The 13,803-nt window shown below is 34.8% G+C and overlaps 1 protein-coding gene across 1 annotated transcript in view; it reads left to right on the top strand.

Moving 5' to 3' along the window:
• Positions 1–13,803, top strand: part of LOC106082168 (cathepsin L) — a 38,923-nt gene continuing 25,120 nt past the window's right edge. The window contains exons 1-2 of the mRNA XM_059368597.1: positions 1–142; positions 7,593–7,712. Coding sequence (XP_059224580.1) covers positions 7,620–7,712 — 93 coding nt within the window. The 5' untranslated portion in view covers positions 1–142; positions 7,593–7,619. The remainder of the gene's footprint in view (positions 143–7,592; positions 7,713–13,803) is intronic.

Here is a 13,803-nt window from a genome sequence, read left to right as displayed (position 1 = left end):
GAAAACAATAACATTTTTATTCTGAATTTTGGTTTTAAACAAGAGAGACTGCTTCTTCACAAACTTTAAACGAACGTTTCGTAAAAACTACTGTGAAATTAATTATTTAAATAAAAGAGAATTGAAATACCACCAAATCGAGGTAAGTGTCTCTTAATTACAATCTCAACAAAGTGCGTCAATTATATTCCAATAACCTGCTGACATACTGCATAAAAAAACAACAAAAGTCATATAACTTGCGCCATTATGGGCTTCTGATGTTTGCGTTTTTTTTTTTTTTGTTCGTTGTTCACTCATCTGAAATTGTTGATTCCTTGTTTGGTCAATAGACTAAGTCTATATATATTTAATAAATAAAATTTAACTTTTATATGCATGGACAAAACAATTTTTCTTAAAATAAATTTCTAACCGTTCATTCCTGGTGTTTTTTTATGCCGTTAGTGTAAGTGTTGCCAAAGAAAAGGATTCTCTTGAGTGCGAGAAAAAGTCGCCAAATTTTAATTATTTTTTTATGCATATTTCAAGTACAGTTGAAATGTAATATTTATTCTTTTTTTTCTGCGCGACATTTGCTTTTGTTTCAAACTCTTTGTGTGTCATTGCGCTGTTTTTTTGTTGTTGTTTTAACAAATTTGTTGTATATGGTAGATAACAAAATGACGATTTTCGATGAAAAATGAACTACGTCGGGAGAGAGAAAAAGAGTGAAAAAAACACGACTGACGAAATAAACAACAAAATTATCATCTGATATTATATTTTTGTATTTTCTGTTGCTTTTTATTCTTTGTTACTGCAAACCTGTTTTTGCGATGCTTTCACTATTTCAATGGATTTTGTTATAATGCTTCTTTTTTGGGTTATTCATTTATATTGCTTTACGGATAAAGCCGGGATTTCTATTTTTCAAAGTTCTTATCATTTTGTAAATAAAAAAATAATAATTAACATAGTCTTGCTACATGACGTATGCATATTATCAATAATGAGCATATACATATGTATAATGCCATAGGTCCAGGTTAATTTCCGTATGTTTTTACATTAGACAAAGCTTATATAGAATATAAATTTTTTTATGTGGATTTGTTTGGTTTATGTGTATTGATTAGCAATGCGGCTCATGACTCCGTTTAACATATTTTGTGTACCAGTCACATAAGGTGGTGGATTTCGCGAAGTGCTCAAGATCAATTTTGGCAAGGTTAGATTAGGTTGTATTATGACAGCCTGCAATCCGACCAGGGTTGCCGTTGACATTTTTTGAAAGAAGTCCAAAAAAAGTATTTTTTTTGAAAATTTTTCACAAAGCGTTTGTTTTTAAAAACGGGTCAAAGCTGTATTTTAGTTTAATCATCTTGTTTGGCCTTTGTATACTGAAGTTGGTGGGGCCACCGCAGTTGAGATGTAAGCATGTCCGCCGTTGTCGCTGAACGCCTGGGCTCAAATCCCAACGAGAACATCAACAAATGCGGTCTTTGTTCCTTCTTAGTGCTGGCGACTCTTGTGAGGTATTTACATTAGTAAATAAGCCATGTTAACTTCTCTACTAAGTGTTGTCATTGATATGAGAAGTATCCTCGCTTTTTCCTAATGGAATGTTCATGGACAAATTCGCATGCTGACATTAGGTTTGCTTACTTTTCCAGCAAAAATTTGCAGCAGAGTAAGAAGAACTTTTAGTCTCTAGCTTTTTATTTGAATTATGAAAACAAGCTGTTCCATGCTGCAAATTTTTACTGGGAAAAAACCTCCAGTAAAAATTTGCAAGCTCTTAATGTCAAATTCAAATTTAGCTTATTCTCACGTACCCTCCCGCTGTCTTCTGCTGGCAAATAAAGTACGCGGACCACTTCTAGTAACAATTTGTGCAAGTTTGCACAAATTATTGTCTACACGAACACATTTATTGATATTCTTTGTAGAAGGGGAAACAGGGAAATTATTTTTACGGGTAATTGCGATATACTTTGCCACGCATAGAAGCCATGTAAAAACTTCTCCCCAAAAATATGTCGCGGTACGCCGTTCGGACTTGTCTTGTCATTGAGCTTAAACTTTATCGAATGGCTTCTCTTCTACCTCCTTTCTATCATTTTTGTTGACACATCAGGACCAGTGCTTGCAGCTAAGAAATTATTTCCTACCAAAATTTAAAAAAAATCTACCAAAGCCGGCAAAAACCTACCATGTTTTACAAGCCAAAAATGCGGTATTGGTTTTTATACCCATCACGGAAGAGTTGGTCTACAGCCCATACTCTACACACTCTACACACACTCTACAGCCCATAATTCAAAGATGGCCTGTATTTTGATATAGCACCCTTTGTTCAGATCTACGGATAAGAAATTTTCAGTAAAAAGTCGTATTTTTGCCCCAATTTCAACAAACAATCGAATCGAGTTTGGATAAAAGGGATCTCCCGACCCTATTTTCAATGATTTGAATGGACCCCTCAATATTAAAACATTATGGATCTAACCATATTTATATACAGCTGTCATTTCCTTTTGAAGGCATTGGACGCACAAAATCCGAAGTTTATACCCAGAATTTACGAAATTTGGAAGAGATCCCTTAACACCCGTATCAGTAACAGTCAAGATCAAAACTTACCTGCTTTTTCCTGAAATTGTAACCAGTGAGACCACTTTGGCCCCTCGACACCCACGGTTTTTTCTGCATTTTTTCAAGATTATACCATAACCACAAGAAGTGTTGTTTTGTTGTTTTGAGTTATACCCGGAAAGTCATTGGAAAAACTTACCAAAATATGAGGGCAGCCTACCAATCTACCAAGAGAAAAAAACCTACCAGTTTTGGTATGAACTTACCAAAAACGCCAGCACTGATCAGGATGACTGGATGCAAATCCAGACTCGAACATAAAAAAAATTTTCAGCGTTGGATATTCCATCACAAATGCTGACGAAATTTGTCCGGTATTTAACCATCTTAAAATTCGAACCGAAGAGGTTTCGCCTAGCGATCATTGAGCTAAAACTTTAATAGGACTCTGTTCATTGGTATGAACGAAGGATTGTTTGGGAGAAAATTAAAAACATTTTTTTATATAAAATGCTCCCCGTGGTAAAAAGCAACAAAAAATTGTGATTTTGATTGAAAAATTCAAATTAAAAAAATTGTAAAATCACTTACTGAGATTGCAAAAATCGTCCAATTAGTGCCTTTTTTCATTTGGCTCTAGGTGATACCTTTTCGTGTTTTGCGTTTTCTAAAAAGTACCATATTTAGTGCGAAAAAAATAAGTTGGCATCCCTAGCAGCAACTCTTCAAAGAGCATGAAATAACAGAAAATTTTGTGCTCTCAAAATTTGACATCAAATGTCAAGCTTTAGGTGTCGGTGATTATTTTTTGTGTCGAACATTCAGCTGCTAAGTAAATTGTAAAAAAGTATGCAATTCAAAAAGAAATGGAAATTTTTATTATTGTACAAATTTGTCCGTTGGCAACGAAACTGAAGTTGGGTTGCTATCCAATATCGAGCCCTTATTTTTTCAAAGAAAAAAGCTCTCCCAAAAAAGTTTGACTGGGCCGAATCTTGGGAACGTGGGTTCCCAAGATTCTGCTAAAATATGGGAGCTATATCTAGTTGTACATCGAATTGGACCGCATTTGGCGCAGTGGTTGAGAGTCATAACAGAACACTATGCAAAATTTCAGCCAAATCGTGTAAAAATCACGGCTTGAATAGGCTCAAGAATTCAAATCGGGAGATCGGTTTATGTGGGAGCTAAATCATGTTCTTGACCGGTTCGGACCATACTTATCACAGTTGTTGGGTGCCATAACAGAACACTACGTGCAAAATTTCAGACAAATCGGATGAAAATTGAGGCTTCCAGAGGCTCAAGAAATCAAATCGGGAGATTGGTTTACATGGAAGCTATATCAGGTTCTTCACCGATTTGAACCGTACTTGGCAAGTTGTTGGGAGTCATAATAGAAAACTATGTGCAAAATTTCAGCCAAATCGGACAACTATTGTGGCTTCCATGGGCTCAAGAAGTCAAATCGGGAGATCGGTTTATATGGGAGCTATATCCAAATCTAAACCGATATGGCCTATTTACAATCCCCAACGACTTACATTAATATTAAGTGTTTGTACAAAATTTCAAGCGGCTAGCTCTACGCGTTCGACCGCTATCGTGATTTCGACAGACGGACGGACATAGCTAGTTCGAATCAGAATTTTAATACGATCAAGTATATGGGGTCCTAGATCAATATTTCGAGGTGTTAGCTAAGACTGTTAAAACCCTTTATGCATATTTAGAAAATGCAAACGATGCTAACGTGTATGCCATTGAGACCAACATTTTGCTTGCGGCATGTTCTTAGATAATTCTTATTTATCTTTATTCACAAGCGCCATTAAATAGTCTAAGTGCGAACTCCAAATTCTTTATCTATATAGAATTTATCTATGTTCCTTTGCAATAAAACAAATATCATGTAGTTTGACAGATATATCACTATAATAACACTCCGTACCAACTACCCTGCATTATATATTCGATAAGTAGCTAACATCTGAATTTTCCCATCTAAAAACGCTGTATAGATGTTGTTTTTTTTTTTAATATTGAAATTTGACACCCCTTTGTTTAAATGTAGGGCGTATTTGATAAACATTTGGAATTAGAAACAATATTTGTAAACGGGTGGCTGCTCATATGAGAGAGAAAGGAAAGTTATTTCTATTGTCCAACTGGAATTTATGGTGTTTATAAAAATATGTACTGAAAAAATACGAGATAACGGCCCTTAGTGTGTCTAATCCAATCTCGTCTTTACTCTTGATCATCAATAAACAAAATAGGAAATATGGCGATCGGTTAACGATTATCTCCTTCGACCCATCATACAAAGTTGGATTTTAGATTTTGATACAAAATTCGTAAATAAAATTTACATTTATAAGGGTTTTATGGTAAAAATATGTACTCTATCCTGCGCCACTACAGTGGCTATGATGCAGCGACCGGTTTGACTTAGAAATTCTTTCTAATTCGGTTTACCCATGTCCGTCTGTCCGGTTATCCTATTTGTCTGAATTTTTTTATAGTCGAGATCTCATCTGTTACTCAATAATCACGAATTTTCCACATATTAATTTTTTAACCCAAAAACTTAGCCGTTCAAGAATAGAACTGTAGCAGAAAAATTCAAGCTTGAGTAAGGAAAGTTGTAACACAACTGGTCGAAAGTCAGTAAATTTTTAAAGCTCAAAAATTCAACAAAAAAATTTCTGAAAATTCTAGGAAGTGTGATTTCTGGAAACCGTTCAAGAGTCTTGTTGCATTTGATGGTTTCTATATTAATAATATTTTCTTTTTGTGATGAAACTGCTGCTTTTGCCGCCAAAATTTGGGACAGTGAGTTGTGTTAGGCCCTTCGGCATCCTCCTTCTCTTTGGCCCAGATCGCACCAAATTTAGATATATTGTAGCCCCATAAAAACGATCTCTCGATTTTAAGTTTTGGGCCAATAAAATGGGCATTTATTGTCCGATGTCTTCGAAATTTGGGACAATGAGTTTAGTTAGGCCCCTCGATATCTTTCTTCAATATGGCCCAGATCAGTTCAGATTTGGATGTAGCTACCATATAGACCTATCTCTCGATTTAAGGTCTTGGGCCCATTAAAGTCGTTGTCCGATTTCGTGATTTGTGCTAAGCACTTCAACATTATTCTTCAATTTGGCTCAGATCGGTCCAGATTTGCATATAGCTGTCATATAGACCGATCTCTTGATATAAGGTTTTTGGCCCATGAACGGCGCATTTATTGTCTGATTTCTTCGAAATTTGGGACAGTGAGTTGTGTTAGGCTCTTCGGCAACTTTCTGCATTTTGGCCCAGATCGGTCCAGATTTGGATATAGCTGTCATATATTGGGTTGCCCAAAAAGTAATTGCGGATTTTTTAAAAGAAAGTAAATGCATTTTTAATAAAACTTAGAATGAACTTTAATCAAATATACTTTTTTTACACTTTTTTTCTAAAGCAAGCTAAAAGTAACAGCTGATAACTGACAGAAGAAAGAATGCAATTACAGAGTCACAAGGTGTGAAAAAATTTGTCAGCGCCGACTATATGAAAAATCCACAATTACTTTTTGGGTAACCCAATAGACCGATATCTCGATTTAAGGTTTTGGGTTCTTAAAAGGGACATTTTTTTCCGATTGCGTTGAAATTTGGGACATGGAGTTGTGTTAGGGCCTTCGATTTGGCTCAGATCGGTTCAGATTTGGATATAGCTGCCATATAGACCAATTTCTCGATTTAAAGTCTTGGCCCCATAAAAGGCACTTTTATAATCCGATTTCGTTCAAATTTGACACAGTGACTTATGTTGGGCTTTTCGACATCTTTATATGGTTCAGATCGGTCTATATTTCGATATGGCTACCAAACAGACCAATATATTGTTCTGCGAAATTGAACAATGACTTGTACTTATTAGACCACTCAATATCCGTGTCGAATTTGGTCCCAATCGGACCCTATTTCGATAAAGCTGCTATGGGGGCATAAATTATGATGTTTTACCAATATACCCGAGGCGGCCCGGCCGAACTTAACTCCTTTTTACTTGTTTTTTTTTTTTTTTTTTTGTTTGCTGGAGCCTAAAAATACATGAAAATAAGAAAGTATTTGCAAATAATGAAAAGTTCTTTTTAGGAGATAAAGTGTTTTTGCATGGCAAAATCACTTGTTCAAATTTATCGCAAATCATGAGACTAATGTTTAGTTTTAACATACATTATTTATTACTCCACCCAATATAAACATGACTCACAAAGTAAAGTACAGTGAACTGCATGGCTGAAGCAGACTGCATAACATGATAAGGAAAAGTCAGTAAAAAAGGAAATCGAACAAAACCATCTGAGGGCTTCTATCTAGAAATGCAATAAAGCGGTTAACAGTGAAAGAGATTTTTTTACCTATCCGAATAATTGGCTCTTACTTTACTCTAGGCTTTATAGGCAAAGATAAGCAATTGGTAAGACTCCAAGTATTGGGTGGGGTATATATACCCAAACTCTGCAATTAAAAACATAAAGAGAAAATTTAAACGTTTTTATTGGGTTGCCCAAAAAGTAATTGCGGATTTTTCATATAGTCGGCGTTGACAAATTTTTTCACAGCTTGTGACTCTGTAATTGCATTCTTTCTTCTGTCAGTTATCAGCTGTTACTTTTACCTTGCTTTAGAAAAAAAGTGTAAAAAATGTATATTTGATTAAAGCTCATTCTAAGTTTTATTAAAAATGCATTTACTTTCTTTTAAAAGATCTGCAATTACTTTTTGGGCAACCCAATACATTGAAAAATAGGCGCCCCGGTAGCCGAGTTGGTAGCGTGCTCGTATTGCCATTGCGGGGTCGTGGGTTCGATTCCCACCAGAGGCCTAGGTCTGTCGCTACTGTGGTATCACAATGAACTTAAAATTGTCTAAGTGAGTCTGTAAAGGATTGCCAATCTAACCTAACTTAACCTATATCGAAATATATAATAATAACTTTTGCTTTTAATTTGCTCTTTTCAGCTATAATTTCTTCAACACTTTCCCAAAATGCATTCTGTGCTAGCCTTATTGGCGTTGGTGGCTTTTGCTCAAGCCATATCATTTTCCGATATCATTAAAGAAGAATGGGTTGCTTTTAAGGTAAGTTTGTTCAATTAAATTATTTATTTATGTTATATTAAATTAATGATAATTGAAAATGAATGGCGGTAAAATTTTTCTATATATGAGATGTTAGTGCTGTATTGGCAACTATTATTATTTTTTTTTTTGAAAATTTATGTTTGATTCGGAAGGGGGCGGACCCTCCCCCTTACCCCAAATGTACCACCCAAAAATAAAAGTGTACCGATCGGGACAATATGGGATTCAAATGAAAGGTATTCAGAAGTAGCGTACGAATTTCATATTAAAAAATTGGTCTAAATAACTGGGGGCCCAACACCAAAACCCCCTAAAATAGGTTTATTGGACGAGCATGACAAAATGGGACTCAAATTAAAGGTATTCGGGAATAGATAATGAATATTGTCAGGAAGAAGGAATATGCTTTATAATTTGTTGATATCGGATGGTGGCGGTCCCTCTCCCGTTACCTCAAAAACGCCAACCAAATCCAAAAGTCGAGCGCTGGGCACAATATGGATATCAAATGAAAGGTATTGCAGACGAATATCGTTTTAAAATTTGGGTAAATTTGGGTCCAAATAGTCATCGGGCCGCCCCAACCCCAAATCTTCTCTAAACACCTCATGGAATTGTATGGCACACGGTCCTGCTGTTTTTAACACAGCAGTGTCTCAGCAGGAGAGAGGAGATCCTCATTTCCACAAAAGTCATGCATAGACTCTAATTTTACATTTTAAAATCCCTTCTACTCCCACCTACACCGTATGGAGCATTCCACTATCTGCAACCTGTAGAAAGGCACGGTAGCTCCCACCAAAGCTTTGCGTGTTAACCACGAACTCCACAAGGATTGGAGCTAAAAGTTCCAGCCTGTGTGATGCTCATAGTTATCTCGGGCCGTGTAAGTATGTTGGTTTCTCTCGACCCTTCCAGCATATTGAAGCGAAATACTAAAATATTTATTGGCCTGTAGTCCCTGGGCGGGCAAAGTATAAAACCATTAACATTTAGTATAAAAACCACACTAACCTCCCGCCATCTAGTCGGTATGTAGTCTAGCTAAACGCAGCTCCTAAAAATCAGCTCAAGTAGTCATTTTGCACACGGTCCAGCCTTATGTTTTTGTTGTTGTTGTAGCAGTGTGTTGTATACTGAGGCGGTAGTCCTTGCCATTGAAGGAATCCAATCCGGTACGTACAACAGGCTGCCATGGGATTGGGCCTTTTGTAACATAGCAGACAGTATGCCATTCGATCTAAGGCCCATTGCCTTGTAGGGTTTAAACGCATTCACCGCCCAGATTATCTTTACCTCCACTATCATGTTCTCAACCACCGCCAGTGACTCAGCACTGTGTGTTAAATCCAAGAGAAGTCGATACAGTCCTGGGTCATCGACCTTAGCTGGTTATGTCTCAGCAACCAAAGAAGTGCGTTGCAGACTGTTGTACGATTGTGATTGTAGACGACAACTTTAACCCTTTAACGTCTGACCATTTTAACCCATTAATGCCTGTCCGATTTTGATGAAATTTCATATATTCATTGTTTTAGTGAATTGATATTGACACTGAATTTTTTAACAATTTTTTTTTTTAAATTTGTCAAAAATTTTAATAAAAATTAAAAAATCTTTTTTTCCTGAGCCACATTTAGCGAATGTTAAAATATAGCGAAGAAAAGTGGTTTTAATGACTTTAACATAGCAGGCTTATCGCAATAACTATTGTTATACGATACATCACCACTGTGGTACAGGGTATTAAAGGTTTGTGCATTTGTTTGCAACGCTAAGAAGGAGAAGATCTAGACCCATCGATTAAGTATATCGATCGGCTTAGAATCACTTCCTGATTCGATTATGCAATGTCCGTCTCTCTGTCCATGTATTCTTGTGATCAAGTTACAGGTCGCATTTATTGTCCGATTGTCATGAAATTTTGCGCGGGTTTCGTTTTTGGCCCAAGGACAAACGCTATTGATTTTAAATAAAATCAGTTCAGATTTAGATATAGCTCCCGTATATATCTTTCATCCGATATGGCCTTTTAAGGCTGTAGAAGCCACAATTTTGGTCCAACCTTAACAAAATTTGCATATATGAACGTCCTCATATATGTGCAAAATTTCGTCAAAATCGGCCCAGATCTAGATATAGCTCCCATATATTAACTTTCATCCGATTTGGAATTTTATGGCTATAGCAGCCACAATTTTTACAAAATGTTGCACGAAGTGTTTTCTTTAAAGTTTCACTGCAAAATTTCATAAAAATCGGATCAGATTTAGATATACCCCCCTTATATATCTTTCATTCGATTTGGACTTTAAAGGCTGTAGTAGGCACAATTTTGGCCCGATTTCTACAAAATTTAGCGTGAATGGTTTTATTAAGTCCCAATCCAAGTGCAATGTTTCATATAAATCGGTCTAGATTAAGACATAGCTCCCATATAAATCTTCTGTCCGATATGGTCTTTTAAAGCTGTAGAAGCCTCCATTTTAGTCCGATCTTTACAAGATGTTGTACGAGGTGTTTTATTTGACTCTTAATACGTGTGCAAAATGAAATTCGGTTTAGATGTAGGTCCCCGATTTATCTTTCATCCGAAATAGACTTTAGCCTGTAGAAACCACAATTTTCGTAGGATTTAGCATGAGACGTTTTATTTGACGTTCCAATACGTGCGCAAAATTTTATTAAAATCGGCGCTAATTTAGATATAGCTCCAATGTATATATATATCTTCCGATATGAATTTTTAAGGCAGTAAGACTCACAATTTTGGTCACATGTTTACAATATAGGGCGTGAGATGTTCTATTTGTCGTCCCAGTGTGTGCCATCAAAATTGGCACAGATTTCGATATAACTCCCATATAAACTTTTATCCGATATGGCCTTTTAAGGATATGGAAATTCAAATTTGTTGTCCTATCGTAGGAAAATCTAACAAGGTTCTATTTCATATTTCAATAGATATCCAAATTAAAGTCTGAGTAGATTTCGAGATAAGTTCTACATATAAAAAGTACTACGTACACCAGGTGATGTAGGGTATTATATAGTGGGCTCCGCCCGACTTTTGCCTTTTCTTACTGGTCACCTGTTTAACTGCCCGGCCAGACCCACATCCCTGTGGACGCACCCCATCTTAGTCGCAGAGTTCCTGGGTCTTGACACTCAACAGAATCAAGCAGACGAAAGATAGAACACAATAAACTGCTACAACAACAACCGACTTTCGAAATCCAATTTTTCCACAGAACATGATTTTAGACGGGAATTTTTTTAAACTTTTCCGCTTTACGCAAATCCAAATTTTATTAGGATACCTCTTTCCTAATTCGCGCTAGAATTTTTCGAAGATAGCTCTATTCTTGAGTATTCTTCTACCCGTCCGCTTAACCGCTTATCAATATAAGACCCCCTTCATAGTGTTTGCTTTTATATACTTGTTTATTTTATTTTTTGTCTTTTTATTATAAATATTTGTTTTATCCATTCAATAAAATTATTCTACTGAATAATGCTTCCATTTTTATTTTGCAAAACTGTTTTGTTATCATATTTGCAGAGTGTTTGTTTAGGGTATTCATTGTTTTTGTTTAGTAATTAGTCATATTGGAGGGTTTCGAATTGCTATCCATATCGTACTAATCAAAGTCTGAGCAATTAAAAAGAACTTCAATGTATAATAAAAGCAAATAAACAAAACAGATACTGAGAGAGAGAGAGAGAGATAACTTCAATATAATGGCAATAAATTATTCACAGTTTCAATCTCTCCCAGAATTCTAAACCTAAATATTATGATAAATAATTAACAGGTTTCTGGTTACCGAAATCATTGTCCCGAATTCATGAACACTTACATATACATACATACATATTTATGCACTTACATATCTGCAATATGAATCCTATTATTATTAATATATTGAAGCATTTGACTGTGTGGCATCAATTGTCTGTCATTGTCATAAACCCCACATAACAATCACATGTAAATATCACGTGTTATGACTTACCGAACTACTTACATACATATAAACAACGCACAATAATACAAAGCATTATCTAAAATTTTTTCCCCAACAAAACAGAGTTGCAAGATTCCATTGCAATGTGTAAAGCAACAGTATTTTATTAACAAAAGATTACATTGCTTCGCTTGTAAAGTGAGGAATGTATGGGCATTCTAATTTCTTATATTTCATACATATTGAAGTCTTTGTTTCATTTCCGATAAGAGTATACTACATGAATGCTTGGTCTTTCTTGTTCCTTAGGGTTCATATGTCCATTTTGGATTAATAACATTTCAAAAGAGATATAGTTGGGTTGAATGGCTGGCTTTATATGAGTGTCATGTTTTCATTGCTTTGTTTTTCAAATTTCATCATAAAATATTTGCAGTTTATATGCGACTTGTTTTTCCTCTCTTTTATTTCCTTTTCCCTCATGTTTCTGTTATTATCACAAATATTGCGCGTTTTAAATTCTTATTATTGTATATTATTAACTACATGCATACATATGCATATGTGTTTCCAAACAATTTGTTTTCCAATCTTAAGCGTAAAATGGGTCAATCTACTTGTTCTTCTCCCCTTTGATAATTTTTGCACTTCTTATCTGTTATTGCCTGTTTTAGGTATACTCGTGTAGCATACTTTAAGGCGTTATTATAATTTGCAAATGGTGAAATGCGATATTATTCTAAACGAGTTATTAAAAATAAAATGAAAGAAAAGGCAAATGTAGAGTTAAGTCAACTTTGGTTTTAAACCCTTCTTATTTCGGTATGTTCGCCCCAGAAGAGAATAAAATAGTAATATAGTTAGATAACCATCTAAGCACTGCAAGCAAGTATAACGAAAAGAACAATGTAAATTTGCCCATGAACATTTCATTAGAAAAAAGGGGCAAATTTCTCACATATCAATGAGTACTGTCCGAATCAAGTTTAAGCTCAATGATAATGGGTCTACTTTTTATAGCCGAGTCGGAACATCGTGCAGCAGTGCGACACCTCTTTGGGGAGAATTTTTTTTACCTACCTACCATGTAGGTAGTGCCTTACAAATGTCACCAGCATTAGGGTGGGGGACCCTACCGTTGATTTTTTCTGTGCTACGGTGCGCATCTCCCAGGGCAGGGCATTGACGCAAAAGATGCTCGAACGTCGCCAACTCCTCCTCAGAGTTCACCTATACTCCTACGTCTTCTCCTAACAATTGCAGTAGATATACGGAGCTCGACTTTCACCACAAACCTTACAGAAGTCTGCCTCCTACAGTGTCCAGAACTCCCATTAGCAGTTTAAAGTAATGCTACGTGAAATACTCGGCCACAGGGTCATCAAGAGTCCTATTTGTCGGTTTAACGTAGAAAGCAGATATAATTTTAGGCAGCGGTCTCGAGTGTAGGGTTTCTGTGAGAGGTTGGGTGGCATGGGATCTTGCTTAAAAACTTGGTGCCTTTGTTGCTCAACGCGAGTTATTTGCGCTTTTAAAAACTAAAGGCTATCACGTTTCCGCGGCGATCGGTTTGGAGATGGAAGAGAACGAGCTATAGATGCTTGACGATGATAGCTCCCCCCGCTTGCAAATGTGGCTACAACAACAACTAAATTATGCCAGTTTTTTTATTGGTTTTTATTATTCATTTTATATTTTATTATTTATTCTATTTTTTATTATTTTATTTCTTATTGTTTTATTTTTTATTATTTTATTTTTTATTATTTCATTATTTATTTTTTATTATTTATTTTATTTTTTATTATTTATTTTATTTTTTATTATTTATTTTATTTTTTATTATTTATTTTATTTTTTATTATTTGTTTTATTTTTTATTATTTATTTTATTTTTTATTACTTATTTTATTTTTTATTATTTATTTTATTTTTTATTATTTATTTTATTTTTTATTATTTATTTTATTTTTTATTATTTGTTTTATTTTTTATTATTTATTTTATTTTTTATTATTTATTTTATTTTTTATTATTTATTTTATTATTTATTATTTATTATTTATTTTTTTTTATTATTTATTATTTATTTTATTTTTTATTATTTATTTTCTTTTTTA

This window comes from Stomoxys calcitrans, chromosome 5 (genome assembly GCF_963082655.1).
Source record: "Stomoxys calcitrans chromosome 5, idStoCalc2.1, whole genome shotgun sequence".
NCBI lineage: Eukaryota > Metazoa > Arthropoda > Insecta > Diptera > Muscidae > Stomoxys > Stomoxys calcitrans.
Note: the sequence above shows the minus strand (reverse complement) of the source record. Positions and strands in the feature narration are given on the sequence as shown.